At 43.8% G+C, this 13,674-nt stretch overlaps 1 protein-coding gene across 4 annotated transcripts in view; it reads right to left on the bottom strand.

The window, feature by feature from the left end:
• mon2 (Mon2 homolog, regulator of endosome-to-Golgi trafficking) overlaps positions 1-13,674 on the bottom strand; it is a 229,778-nt gene that overhangs the window by 209,099 nt on the left and 7,005 nt on the right. For all 4 annotated transcript variants that reach the window (XM_075669441.1, XM_075669444.1, XM_075669442.1 and 1 more), the window contains exons 4-11: positions 12,473-12,600; positions 11,212-11,343; positions 9,664-9,796; positions 8,164-8,267; positions 6,842-7,129; positions 5,501-5,625; positions 3,208-3,519; positions 170-394 (exon numbers count right to left, since the gene is read on the bottom strand). In XM_075669441.1, the coding sequence (XP_075525556.1) occupies positions 170-394; positions 3,208-3,519; positions 5,501-5,625; positions 6,842-7,129; positions 8,164-8,267; positions 9,664-9,796; positions 11,212-11,343; positions 12,473-12,600 (1,447 nt within the window). The remainder of the gene's footprint in view (positions 1-169; positions 395-3,207; positions 3,520-5,500; positions 5,626-6,841; positions 7,130-8,163; positions 8,268-9,663; positions 9,797-11,211; positions 11,344-12,472; positions 12,601-13,674) is intronic.

Raw genomic sequence — 13,674 nt, 5'->3', positions numbered from 1 at the left:
TCATAGTGTGTTCGAAGCGCTATAATATGCCCAGTCGAATGTCCCATAATTTATGTTTCATCTACTCTGTGATTGGCCGACAAGCATTTTGTGCCTAATGTCATTTGTAGGATTACTCTGCCAATACAATTTGACTGACTGACTGATTGACGTCGAAACGAACAATCACCTGGCATCGAGAAGTAGCGAGAGGGCTGCCAGCAGCCCGCACCAGGAGGACGACACCAGCTGGCGGTGGAGGCGCACGTTGGCGGCTGCATCGTTTGAGGCGCTCTTGGACTGGTCCACCACGGTGGCAATGCTATGCACCACGTCTAGGAGGCAGACATATCCCAGGGACACCCCGTAGCCCTCGGCCACCACAGGCGGCTCCACGCGATCCAGCATCTCCATGCTGCGGAACAACGCAAAGGAGGGTGAGACATGCTCTGCCTCAAATGAAAGCAGACCCATTGCAGTGCCTCTGTGGCTGTGCCATTCTGCACTGGCAACTCGTCAACTATGGCAATCAGTGCTGAGCACAAGGTCACAGGTTCGATCCCCGGCCACCACGGCTACATTCCGATGAGACAGAACGCAAAAAACAAAAAACAAAAACTCGTGTACTTAGACTGATGTGGCCATTGGGAAACCCCAGGCGGTCAAAACTGATGTGGAACTACAGTGTCTCTCGTTGTCCATGTGCTGGAAGGAGACAGTTGATGCAATGTAGCTGCCAGATTACAGCCCACACCTGACGTATAGCCTGCAGCATAGGTCAGCGTACTCACTCATGAGAAAATACTGATTCATGCTCACTCGAAATTCATTCTACAGGTGTGGATTAGAGCTTAGGGAGTGGTGACAGGTTTGAGCAGATATGAGTATCAGAAGGAGTGAATGCCAATTAACGTGAGTATGAATGAAAGCCAGTGGTGGTGATATTGAGTGGATGTCAACTTGAACGTGACTCTTTGCAATGTAAGTGTATGCATGTATGTGGGTACGTATGTATGTGAGTGCCAGTATGTGTGAACGTAAGTGACTTTGAACACAAGTGAGTGTTGGCGAGTACGAGTGGCCGTGAGCTAGAATGAGTCAGAGCTGACAAGTGTGATGAGTACATACCGTGCAAAAAAATAATGGTGACCGAGAATGAGCGAGCATCGGCTACAAATTTCAATTACAGTTAAATATAAAAACTTTTTGTCCAATTACCTGCCTCTTGTATGTAGACCACCATGAACAAAGAACCAAACTGATGAAATGCCTAGGAGTACTGTACTGTGACAGCCATTGGTGTCATCAGGAAATGTCGACGCTGATCATCAGTCACATGCTTTATCGTTATAGAGGGAACACGCATGAGTGATAATCATTAGGCTGAGACAGCAATCAGTGCCAGTACTCCTGTACAGCCCGCACCTGTATACTGACTTCACAGCACGGACATTCAATGTTTAAACCTGAACAGTCCATGGACATTAATCTGGAAAATACAGACTATAGTCTGAAAAATTGGCCCAATACATTTTAACTCACTGTACATATATATTGAAACTAGGGCAGTTCAGATAAAACTGCATATGAAAGGACTTAAATTCCGGGGTTTTAGGTGCCAAAACCACAATATGATTGTGCGGCACGCTGTAGTGGAAATTCTGGATTAATTTTGTCCATCTGGGGTTTTGCAACACGCATCCAATGTGTGGTATGTGGGCGTCTTTGCATTGCACCCCATCGAAGTGCGGCCGCTGAGGCTGGGATCTGGTCTTGGGCCTTAGGGCTTAGCAGTGCAACGCCAAAGCCACTACACCAATGTGACAGGTAACTCAAAGGACTTATGACAGCAAGTTCGAGTCTGTCTTGCAAGAGGTGTTGTTGACATATGTGCTCTTGCTCACTAATCACCTCTTCAGGCACATGGTGACGACTTGCACTAACAAAGCGTGGATATTACGCAACTCGGTGAAAACCAGTGTCTGCTGCGGTGCATTATCCTGGCACCTAGATGCATACATTTGGCGAATTATGGCTGTTGTCTTTTGAGATTTTGGTACACACCTTTACACCTTGTCCCACTTTCTTTTTTTTATGATTAGAATGTGTATTATATCACACTGAAATGATTTAAGACAAATTGACAGAGTTATACCACAGCGAGCCAGTGTAGATACCACTGCACATGTTGTACCACGCATGCGCACTGGCATCTACGCTAGCCCACTGGGTGCGATGGCCCGCTGGCTCACTGAGCTATAACTCTCTAATACTGAGTGTAACTTATCATTGCAAGTAAAATTTTGCATGGTTAGACATCTCAGAGGCATATACATCTGACACAAATGCTTCAGTCAAACTGACGCGAACCAATTCGAACAACCAAGTATAGGTTGTCATTGCAAGTGAAATTTTGCATGGTTACGCATCTCAGAGGCACATATGACACACAAGAGGCTTCAGACAAGAGGTTTACAAACAACTGATGTGCAAACACAGTGCAAGCCCAAAGTACAACTTGCAAAAATGCAGAACATCTTGGGTCAGACAAAGACTACCATTTGAATGTTCACTGCCTTGTATCCTGTCCATCCTAATATGCTGACATCCCGAACTCCCTAGAAACCATCAATGCAATGCTGCACAGAGGCCCATTTATGGTCTTCATGTGAAGCCTGTGTTTGTCCTATAATGAGGCATCTCTGGAGAGCATTTACCTGCTCAGCTGTTAACAAGCAGGTCACAACTACAGAAGAAAATAATGCATACATACAGTGCATATAATCTTGCTGATACACACTCCACTATGCTCTTACTTATTCCAAACATTGCACAGTGTTACCAGTTCCGGAAGGCATGTCATCTCTCTCTTTATGCATGTTCCCCATGGCATTACAGGACATGATTTACTGATGTCAAATATAAATGGGAAAACGCAACGTGTGCACAATACAAATGCCGACGCAAACACTCAAGACAGTGGCATTTGCTTGTGTGTACCTTACTCCATCCTGTCTAAATTTCACGCTCATAGGTTACGTTCCGCAATAGTTGTAACGAACCACCACAGCTTTCTTGCTTATATCACATGGCAGCCACTTTGTTCTTTGAATACTGAAACCTTGTCCAGTTTCAAGTGGTGCTAGATGCCTTCTTTTCTATAGCAGTTTTCTAATAGCAACAGCAGAAATACACAATATATAGAAACAAACTTTGATGCGAACTCACTATGTGGCCTTGCAGACGCCAGGTGTGGCCACGTGGGGCAGCAGGGGCATCCAGACGCCACGGTACAAAAAGGCCGCCTGTGGCGGTTGTGAGAGAGAGGACGCATTGCCGCTCCCCGGCATGCCAGAGTTGAGTGGTACCACAGGTGGTGGTGCGTTAATGACGGAGCCACCGCCCCCACCACCATGGTGGTAATGGTGGTGGCAGGGTGCGTTCACAAAGAGCGCCTGCACGTATGCACCCAAGGCATTGACCATGTCCTGGAAGATCTTCGTGCTGTGGTCCTTCATGTCGTAGCTCTCGCAGAAGCTCCTACGCAGACGGCACAAAACAGACACGATGCTATACCCACTGGCAAATTAAAAATTCAGTACAAACTCCACACAGAAAACTGTGCTGCTCTTATTTTCTGTGACTTTGCACTTCGAAACACAGTTGCTGGGAGGTAACGACATTGAAAGCAGTTTGCATACACCAGGACGTCCAGATGTCCCAGAAATGAACAAACTTAATTGGCTGGAACACCTACATGAATTCTCTGAGTTGGGCAGTGGTGCATTTGCCGCTGCACTCTTACGCTGTTCCCAAGTATACGGCACAGCGCATGGGTGACATGAAATTGATTAACAAATGTGAAGAATTAGGCTAGTTTGTTATCCATGACTTGAACACTAGAGCGAACGAGCAACCTTCCTTCGTCGTCCTCATCCACTCGTGTGTAATGATGTTCAACTTGCAAACTTTCCAGGTGCAAAAAAATTGAATGTAGTATTCAAATGCACTACATGCACGCATTTATTGTTTTTTGGAGGTTCCCGTTCCCATTGTTTGTGTTATACAGTACTTCACATCTTATGCTGTCCCACTGGTTGTGTTCCATGAATATTGTTACCCTGCTTCTTTTGCACAGCCTTGTTCAAAACCGTATAATAAGCCAGGAAACAAGTTAAGCTCTAAATTTTGGTAGTCCTCAACCAGGCTCGCATAAGCCAATCACTCTATTACTATAATAGAACATACATAACACAACCATGAATATAATGTAAGGGTACACTTATGGTGGCATGAAAAATGAATTGCATAGTTAGATTATTCAAAAATTAAACAGCGCAGAACGAATGTGGACAAGGAATAGAAATGACAGGACAGGCTGAATGTGTCCTTTGCTCACGTTTGTTCTGCTTCACTGCATTCCTGATTTATGAATCACCAAATAGTCCCAACGAAGAGTCTGCTTGGGTAGGTTGCTATTAGGTACTATTGCAATGTGAATTATCATGCACACGGCAACCACAGCCAAGAGCAAAATGAAAATAGTTATGTGAAAATTCTTGCTAAGCCGGCATGTATAACCCGGTCCTCAACATTGCTTAGTTCCTTCTTACTGATCATGAACGATGGAGCACTATGAAGAAGTCAATCACCCTCTCCAATCCCATCCTGCTGCCACTGCTGCGCCAAAGTTAGCATCTAGGATTGTGAAGAAGTCCACTTGTGGAGCAGCACATCTTCGCCCAGCTCTCCCACCCTGATCAGATGGTTGGAGCTCAGATTCAGGTTGAAAGCAGATCCATACTATGGAATCTCATGCATCTGTACATGTGTTCTCAACTTTTGCCTAATATCTTGACTATTTGACCAATTGCATGCGGACATTCATGGATGCCGCAAGCATCTGCCACGCAAGGGTGCTTTAGCACTTTCTCAATGCTCATGTTGTCGTTGCCTGAGGTCAAGAAGTTTGACGGCATTGCTTGTGGCATACCCTAGGCCAAGAAAAAGGAACGCAACAGACCCAGTCTCTTAGCAGCCAAGTTATTTAATGCAACAAGCAGTTCGCCTGAAGCAGTGGGTGTCACTCACTCCACTTTGCCGATCGCTGCTTCTGTGTGGACTTCGTCTTCCCCTAGGTGTTTGTAGAACACTCCGACTTGGTCCAGCGTGCATTCTCCAAGAGCTCCCGTACGATCTTTGTCTTACACCCAGCCTTCAATTACTCCATCTTTGGCATTCTATTACACTAAGAAATTGCCTCCCATTATTCAAAAATTCTGATTCATATCTTCAGAACCTTGACTCTTTACATTCCAAGTCTCATCTCCGCATCCCTTCCCATTTGCCCATGACAAAAACCCGTGTTTGGTGTGATTAGCATGCTGATGTTACATTCGATGACCTACTTACAGACAAACCCTATTTCCTAGCACTTAGCTGCCTATAACAGTAAAAAGTGGCTTTCAAATGTGTGCACCTTAAAAAAAAGAAGAAGAAGAAGAAGAAGAAGAGTTCTTACTTGAGCAGTTCGGGCTGCGAGCAGAGCTTGTGCAACACCTCCAGTGCTAGTGTGCGTTGCCAGTTTGGCTTCTCGTGGTCCAGGAACTTGACAACCAGCGAGAGAAAGATCTCGCACTCGGTCACCTGGGCGCAAAAGTAAAACACTATAGGTCACTTGAAAAACATGTTTTATTTTATGCTTGTCACGGTCACCCCGTTTCCCTCACCTTATTCTTCGATACTTTCAAGGCAGAACACTTTTTGGAACAAATTTGCTGGTCAGCATAGTTTTGTCTGAACAAGTGAATGAGCAAAATAACTTAATGTGCGAAAACCTGTCGTGCAGTTCTTGGCACTTTGTACTTGGAAAAGCAGCTTTCAAAGGTCTATGTCGTCGGAGGAACACTTTACCAGTAAAGCAGTTACCCTCCACTTCTTGCATTTACTAGAGAAACGTGAATACGTAGTCTCACTCGACAAGGCACTGTGATTACTGGTTTGTTTGACATCCACTTATCAATTACAGCTTTGAAGTGTTGTTTTATGCCATCTGCAACACACTTAATGAACTGTAGCCTAACTGAATCTGAATTATGCCTTTACTCAAACACATATCTTTGTATGATGTGCTTCATTAGCTGTTTTTCTCGACCTTCGTCTGTCTTTTGTTTACCTTGCTTTCTTCTTTTTGTGTGTGTAATGGTGATTTTTTTCATGCATTTGCAATACAGTATCAATACATTGTCCACTCGACCTCTGATGTGCGCCATGTATCCTTAGCGTTGAATAACCGAGATCTTTCAGTGTATTGATTCACTATGTTGTAGTGTGCTGCTGAGTTTATCTCTGCCACATGTGCAAGTCATTTCTCACTTGCACTGCTCAGTTTTTCGGAGGGTTGTGTTAGTCAAGTTACCCTGATGCACCTTGTACTTGTTGTACAGTGACAAATAAACATTTGTGCACGATTCCCAGCAGTCATTATGTTAAAAATGTCTTTGTGTTTATTTTAGCTTACATGTACACGTTGTTGTTTATTTAGTCTTTTTTTAATTTGCTTCATTCAGTGTCTAAGTTTTAGCAGTCTGTAGTCAATATTATGATATAGCAGAGCTTGTCCTTTTCACTAACTTTTCTTGCAAGTGCTTCGCTCTCGCATTTTGCACATTTTTTTTTCTAATGCACCCTATACTACCCACTCAAACTATGGATCGAATCCGTGCTGTGTAGTTCCAATATTTATGTTACGTGCAATAAGTAGAGAGGAAAAAAATTTTAGTCAGGACTACAAATTGTAAGCCAAATTTAACACAGTACTACTGATCAATATGGCTGGGCAGGTGGATGGAGGACAGCTCACCAGGGTTGCGTAGAAGCGGTGAATGAGGACGGAGACGACGCGCACCAGCCGCATGGAGATGGGAAAAAAGGGCCGATCAGGTGCTTGCCGGGCATTGGGCGAGAACAGCTTGATGACGAGCGGGCAGACTCGCTCCTTGAGCAGGAAGCGGAACTCCGGGTGCCGCAGGAACGCCTCCGGAAACGAGGCCAGGATGGACTCGACCAGCTCCAGGCCCAGCGTGCGGGTCATTTCAGTCAGGCCCACCAGCCACAGAGGCTGGTCGGCATTCACCATCTGCACCAGGTCCTGGTGAAGGAAGCAGTGAAGGATAAGCACTCTTTACTCTTTAGTCTAAAGAGGATATAGAACTTGGGAGAAAAGGACATAAGCAGAGTTGAAGCTGAAGTCAACTGTTGCCTTATTTACACGTGTAAGACCTGCACCCCCACTTCGTAGGTTAAAATATGAAAAAAAGGAGAAATTTTACCATAGAATTTTGAACAGTGTCAGTTGATGTTAAAGTTGCCGGAACATCTAACGGCATGGATGGATGGATGGCACAGGAAAAAAAAATATTTCGAAGAGTGCCAATGAGATACTGAGCTCCAGCGATGACACTGAGGGCTGGAGCTATCTAGAACCACGCACAACCTGATGAGCGGTGCTGAATCTTGAATAACTGTGTGTGTAAGTGGCATATTCACCGTTTTCATTATTTTGTGAGTTATTCACGATGTCATCTGCGATTTCAGTTAGTAGTCACATGCCTACCTCATGTATAAGCCACACCCTACAAAGATATTTTTTTTTTAAGTTTGGGTCTTACACAAGTAAACACGGTAATAAGGTTAACTTTTTCTTGTACCACACAACAGACACTAGCCTAGCAGAACCTTTAGTGGATCGCACATGTTACCACCGAACAAGGATGACAGTGAGCACATGACACAAGCACTCACATCGTCTGCTCACTCTCGTTTATGTGTTCTGTGCTGTTTTCAGTGTGGAATATAACCAGCTACCCAAAGCTCAGGGAGACCCAGGCTACAGCCTAGGACATTAGGCTTGCAGGGCGTTTCCCTCACAAGCCCCATGTTTCAAAACATGAACCCAGTGATTGGCAAGCAATGTGGCAGTCTGCAGACTGTTACACCACCTATGGACAATAAAACTAAATATGCATGTGGTGTATGTGGAAAGCCAGTTCTGCATTCTCTTTTGCTGCCCGGCACAAGCTGCAGGCAGCTGGGACAGCATGAAGAGACATGACAGCAACACAGCGAGCGTGGCTAGAGTGTCTATGTAATTTGCCATGACAATAAAAGAGAAGCTTCTTGTACCTGGAACAGAAGAAAGGCATCTGCAGCACACGGCTGCAGAGACTTGGGCGGGCAGCGGCTTCCAGTCTTCAGCTCCTCCAAGTTGACTTCCTCTGTCTTCACAACTGCAAGAAACAGCAAAAGAAAACTCATGTAGGGTGATAAACTTTGCACGCTTTTCAATGTGTTCAAAGAAATGAACCAAACATGTACAGCACTGCAAATGGGTGTCTTGAATGCACATTACAGGCAAACTGGAACAAAACATCGTTCAAGCTCAATTTATGAAAAACTGACAACAGATAAGAAAAATTAATTTATTTATTTATTTATTGATTGACTGATTGATTTTAACGACCCAAAACAACACTGAGGCTATGAGGGACACAGCAGTGAAGGACTCCAGGTTAATTTTGGTCAACCGTGGTCCTAATTAAACATGCGCCTAAATTTAAGTATAGAAGCATTCTTGCATTTTGCCCCCATCAAGATAGCAAGCACTGAGGCCGGGAATCGAACCCGTGACCTCTCGCTCAAGCAGTTCACCAGATTTATTGAGCAACCACGACAAGTGATAAGTCAACAAAGCTTTCACGACAATGTGGAGCTGATCGCAAAGTAAGTCAGGAGCATTATCCTCATTAACCCATTGGCTGCCAAAGTTGGTGAACAGCCGGCTGATAATTTGCGACAAGAAAGGCATTGGCTTGAAATAAAAAAATAATTCATAGATGCTGCAACAGCCAACGTACGCTCGACAAGTTTAGAAATGTTGCCAATAGCTGAGGGGTGGTTTGAATTTTTTGAAATTTTCAATTGACACTTGTTGAAGGCCTCCATGCACACGTGTTTAGGTGCCTACGCCCCTTGAAACGGCGAAATGGGTGCATTTCCCATGTTGGGTTTCGTCGAATCCTGGCGAACAAGATGCATCACATCAGTGCAATGCATCTTGTCAGAAAAAGAGCTGCTTCATATTGCACATAAAACTTGTCGTTTCATTTTTTTCAGCATTTATTGTCATAGAGCAATGTATAACAAGCATGATGCACAGTGTGAGTAAGGGCCAAAAATAGGCGGTACGGAAGGCCACGCAGCGCGCATAATATTTGGCACCCAATGGGTTAAAGGTACACTTAACAATGCTTAAAACCTAACAGTCATTTGCATGTCTTACATCTGCATAAACTACACAGACAGAAGACGCTGCCCCTTGGTATACATTCAAAGTTTCACAGAATGTGTAGTGCCCTTCACAGCTTTAATTCAGTGAACTTTGAGTCGAAATATTTTTCTAAATCTGAACAGAGGCATACAGGACAAGGACAAAAGAAAATGATGTGCATGGCACTGTTTCTTTACAATGAAACCAAACACAACAGCAAAAAATGCCCGACGAATCTGAAAAACAACTCGACAACATCATCTCCTGCCCACATCCTGTTTGTTTTGGCATTGTTCAAGTTTCAGGATGATCAACAAATGAGCCCAGATTTCGATGTTACTAAAATATTTACTGACCATCTGCCATTGCTGCATCTTCAGCCTGGACACGTTCGAAAACTGCGGAGACCAATTGACGGACAGTTGCTGATGCGGTGTTGTTAGTGGTGCTATTCTTGGTGAAGTGCAATCTGAAGCACAGCACAATTGCCTGAAAAGGAGAGGGAAAAAACAAAGAAGCAAGAATATACAGATGTCGTTTATCGCAACACAAGTGGGATCAGTATTAAAGCTTTAAAGAAGGGTGAAAAGCAGTCATCCACCAGACAGTAGTACGAGACTACACAGGAAACCAATACGTACAGGTTTCTCAGAAAGCAAGCTTCGAAGTTGTAGGAAAATTTGTCCTGATCAGGAGATTGAATACAGCACCAACGCTTTTCTGGGGCAGTCACTCCACCGTGTGAGCTAACAAAGAGGCTATCAGGTCACCGAGTGAGGCCAAATTAATCAACGACTTAAAGCACTGAATATGGCAAATCAGTTCTGCAGAAGCCTGCAAGGTGGGGGAAACTTTATGAAAGGTAGAAATTGTCATCCACCTGATCTTAGCGCGAGGCTACAAAGGAAACCCCAACAGGTTTCTCACAAAGAAAAAACCTTATGCCACAGTCGGGTGGACGACAATTTTTTTTCCCTTTTGTACACCTGCCTGCGCAATTCTGCAGAATCAATTTACCATTTAATTTTAACAAACCTTCCACAATGATGGCAACTCTAGGCAAAGTGACCAGTCCCAGCATTTTAGTTGTGTAAAGAAGTCCACTGTTCGGACGGGACCCAGTTCTACAGCCACATCTTCACCAGAGATCCGGTCCACAAAGCCCTATTTCTGTGTAAAAACCAAGTCAGATGACATCCTCATTGCTTTCTTCTAATAGCACTGTGACTCATTATTTTATATAAGGTCACTGTTTCTGACCATCTTTTGGTACAGACTGCACTATCAATTATACTCGCGATAAATTGATCCACATAATTTCTCCCAATACAGGGGGAGAAAAAAAAACTCAGGTCCTCAAGCTTCAGTCAAATGTCCCTAATGTGATGGCACATTAGATGCCATCACTCAGTGATTCGTGATTATCTATTGCACCAATAAAAGAATGCATACCAACAAAAAAAATGTTTGAAAAAAAATCATGCAGTTTCAATGCACATGTGTGTTGAATGATACTGTCAAGAAGCGGTTCCCTGTTGTGCACAAGCTCCTACCGATGTGCTTTCACACAAGTGTGCCACTACACAACGTGACTTGCGCATCAATCATCTCAGAGAGCTACTTTGGTGTTGATATGAGAGACGTATGCATGCAATTGTGGCCTAATTTATTAAAGCATTGGAGTATCACGCTGGGAGACCCAAGGTTCGCTTCCACCATTGGACATATAATTTTCTGTGTACGAGCAACTCGGCAAGACAGCAACAGCAACAGCCAGCAGCAGTCACAATCAGCAAAAGTTTGAGAGGGCTCGCAAAAGAACGCTTTGCTTTAAAACAGTGGTTACAACACGCCACGCAGCTTTTGCTACACAGGAGCCAATGTCGATCTTATAAAGAGCTTACCTTGGCTAGGGCATCACCCTGGACAACAGTGTTAGCCGTGAGCAGGAGGGTGACCGTCTGCAAGAGCTTCAGTTCCTCGATTCCACTCTCCATGAGATTCCAGAGGCAGGTGATGATGTTCACAGCTGCCGTCTGCGAAAGGTTCACATTTCATGCCATGAGAGTGCCCACAAACCAGACTTTGGCGGACTGTCAAGTAACGAGTTACTTTTTCACTGAAAAAAATACCATATGCTACATTTTTCTTGTTCCCTGCTGTGCGTACAGATTCAATCAATGTGCTCTGCAAACTGTTTGCGACACTGCAAATATATCCAATGAGTACAAACAGCAACAGCTCTTGACGTCTGTAGCAGCAGACTGCCAAAGCCAAGTGTCAGCAAGTAAGCGTAAAGTTGTCTCTATGGACACAAGATTAAGCGACTAAGCTCTGTGCCACATCAGTTCAATTAGGCCTGAAAAGTAATATGCACTCACACAAGATGGGTACCACGGTGGCCTAAAGCAAATTCAACAAAAGGGTTACCTCGATAAAGCGTTGCTTCTCTTTACAAGACTCTTTTCAGTACAAACCAGTACAAACACTTACACTACAAGCAAACCTTTGAAACATTGTGAATCAACGTAATTCAGCCAGACTAAGGTGCATATAAATTTAATTCTAATGCACGGGGTTTGCTTTTACAATGTGCTTATCCATTGAGGCATTTTTTTTACTTGCTGGTGCAAGTGCCCCTAACTACCACATTTACTCTAAGCATACTTTTTTTCGGTAAACAATCACAAAAGACATTCACGTTTGAATCGCCTGCAAAGCCTAAGCTGCAGTTGTGAGTGGCTATCATCATTGCCATTAAGAACTGCTGTAATCCAATCTAATCCAATCCGCACATTGTTGCAGCTGTAGAAACTGCAGACCCTAGCTGCAGTTGCTCCGGCATTCCTCTCTCAACTCATGAGCATCTGATGAGTGAACAATCGAAGGTACAGCATCGTTCATTTTGATGGCATGTTAGAATCGCATAGGTATGGTATTTCACTAATCAGCAAATCAGTTCTAAGTGTGACGAGGTGATAGCATAGTTCCCCATCTCACATATTAAATGCAAACTACAGGTTCTCTTTGTTTTCATTGTAACTGTCTGTAGCTGCCCAAGACTGACTACCAGGCAGAGGCAGGCTGAAGCAAGCACATTTTCCAGCCATTCTTTGGTCGCGTCGTCCTAGTATCATTCGTCACCAATGGCAAGGCTCAACTCACCAGAGAGACTGCTTCAAAGGTGATCAATTTCTGGATGGCAGATAGGCAGATCTGAACAATTTTCGGGTTCCTCGTATCACAGCCTAGGAAGAAGGGCTCCAGAATCTCCGGGCTCTCAGAAAGCAGGGCTGCAGAAGGCAGAACCATTCCAAAAGTTAGTTTAACAACTACCTGCTCGGTGAACAGCTCACATTAATGAAAATGGGAATTCTTAGCAGATGACCAGGGCAACATTGGTGATGGAGACAGAAAAATTTCAGTCTCCCTTCATTGATTTACAGTAGAAGAGAACACATTGCTAGCACTAAGCAAGAACAACCAGGCGAATTCAAGGGATCGTTTTTTTTAAAATTATTATTGTAATAACCACATGAAGTCCACAGACAATGCAGACAGAACAACGTAAGGAAAACTGACTGTTTCTTTAATAGTTCATGATTGCAGGAGGAAATGGCTGGCCTATAAAAACCCTCATATGCTACAACATGGCATCAAGGCTTCCTGGTTCAAGGTCCTTGCTAAGTAATGAGCGAGCAAAATTAGGCGAAGCGAGGTGCTCGAACCTTACTAACAACCATTTATAATTAATCCTATGTTTGAATTAAGTAAACAGAGAGTTCCCCTATGCTTTCCTGGTTTAATTATCTGTTGGCTTCATATGGTCATTGCTAGCAATGTGGTATAGTGTACAACTTTCCAACAATTTCTTTTATTATTTTAATTTTTAGTTCATGAAACTAGTGCGGCACCAAGAATCACCGAGTAAAACAAGTATGAAACGAGTGGCAGCTAATTTTCACAGCATAAACAAATGGAGTCAAATCAGTGTGCCTGTTCATCTCATTCTAAAGCCAGCTCTGCAAGTCGTGGACACTGTTTGTACGTTAGTTAGCATCTGTGCAGCCCAGTGCACCACATTGCGCTGTTGTCAAAAGTGCTGGGTTAAACAGCAGCACAAAGTGAAAAACAAGTCGTAGAAAATCCTGCAATTAAATCAGTCGCTGAATAGCAGTGGCCGATTCTACACTACATTTTTGTTCACTGATTAAGTACACGGTACCATTAGAAAAGCAAACGGATTCAATGTTCTCTGCAGCATGCACTGTTGCTGCACACAATTAACCAAGCCAACACAGCTGCTGATTGGTCATGACACAGTCAGAAATTTCCTTTGTATGTCACAGTTTCACTCCCCTGACAAT

Source organism: Dermacentor variabilis, chromosome 9 (assembly GCF_050947875.1).
Source record: "Dermacentor variabilis isolate Ectoservices chromosome 9, ASM5094787v1, whole genome shotgun sequence".
Classification (NCBI taxonomy): domain Eukaryota; kingdom Metazoa; phylum Arthropoda; class Arachnida; order Ixodida; family Ixodidae; genus Dermacentor; species Dermacentor variabilis.
The sequence above is the reverse complement of the archived record's forward strand: the minus strand, read 5'-3'. Positions and strand labels throughout refer to the sequence as shown.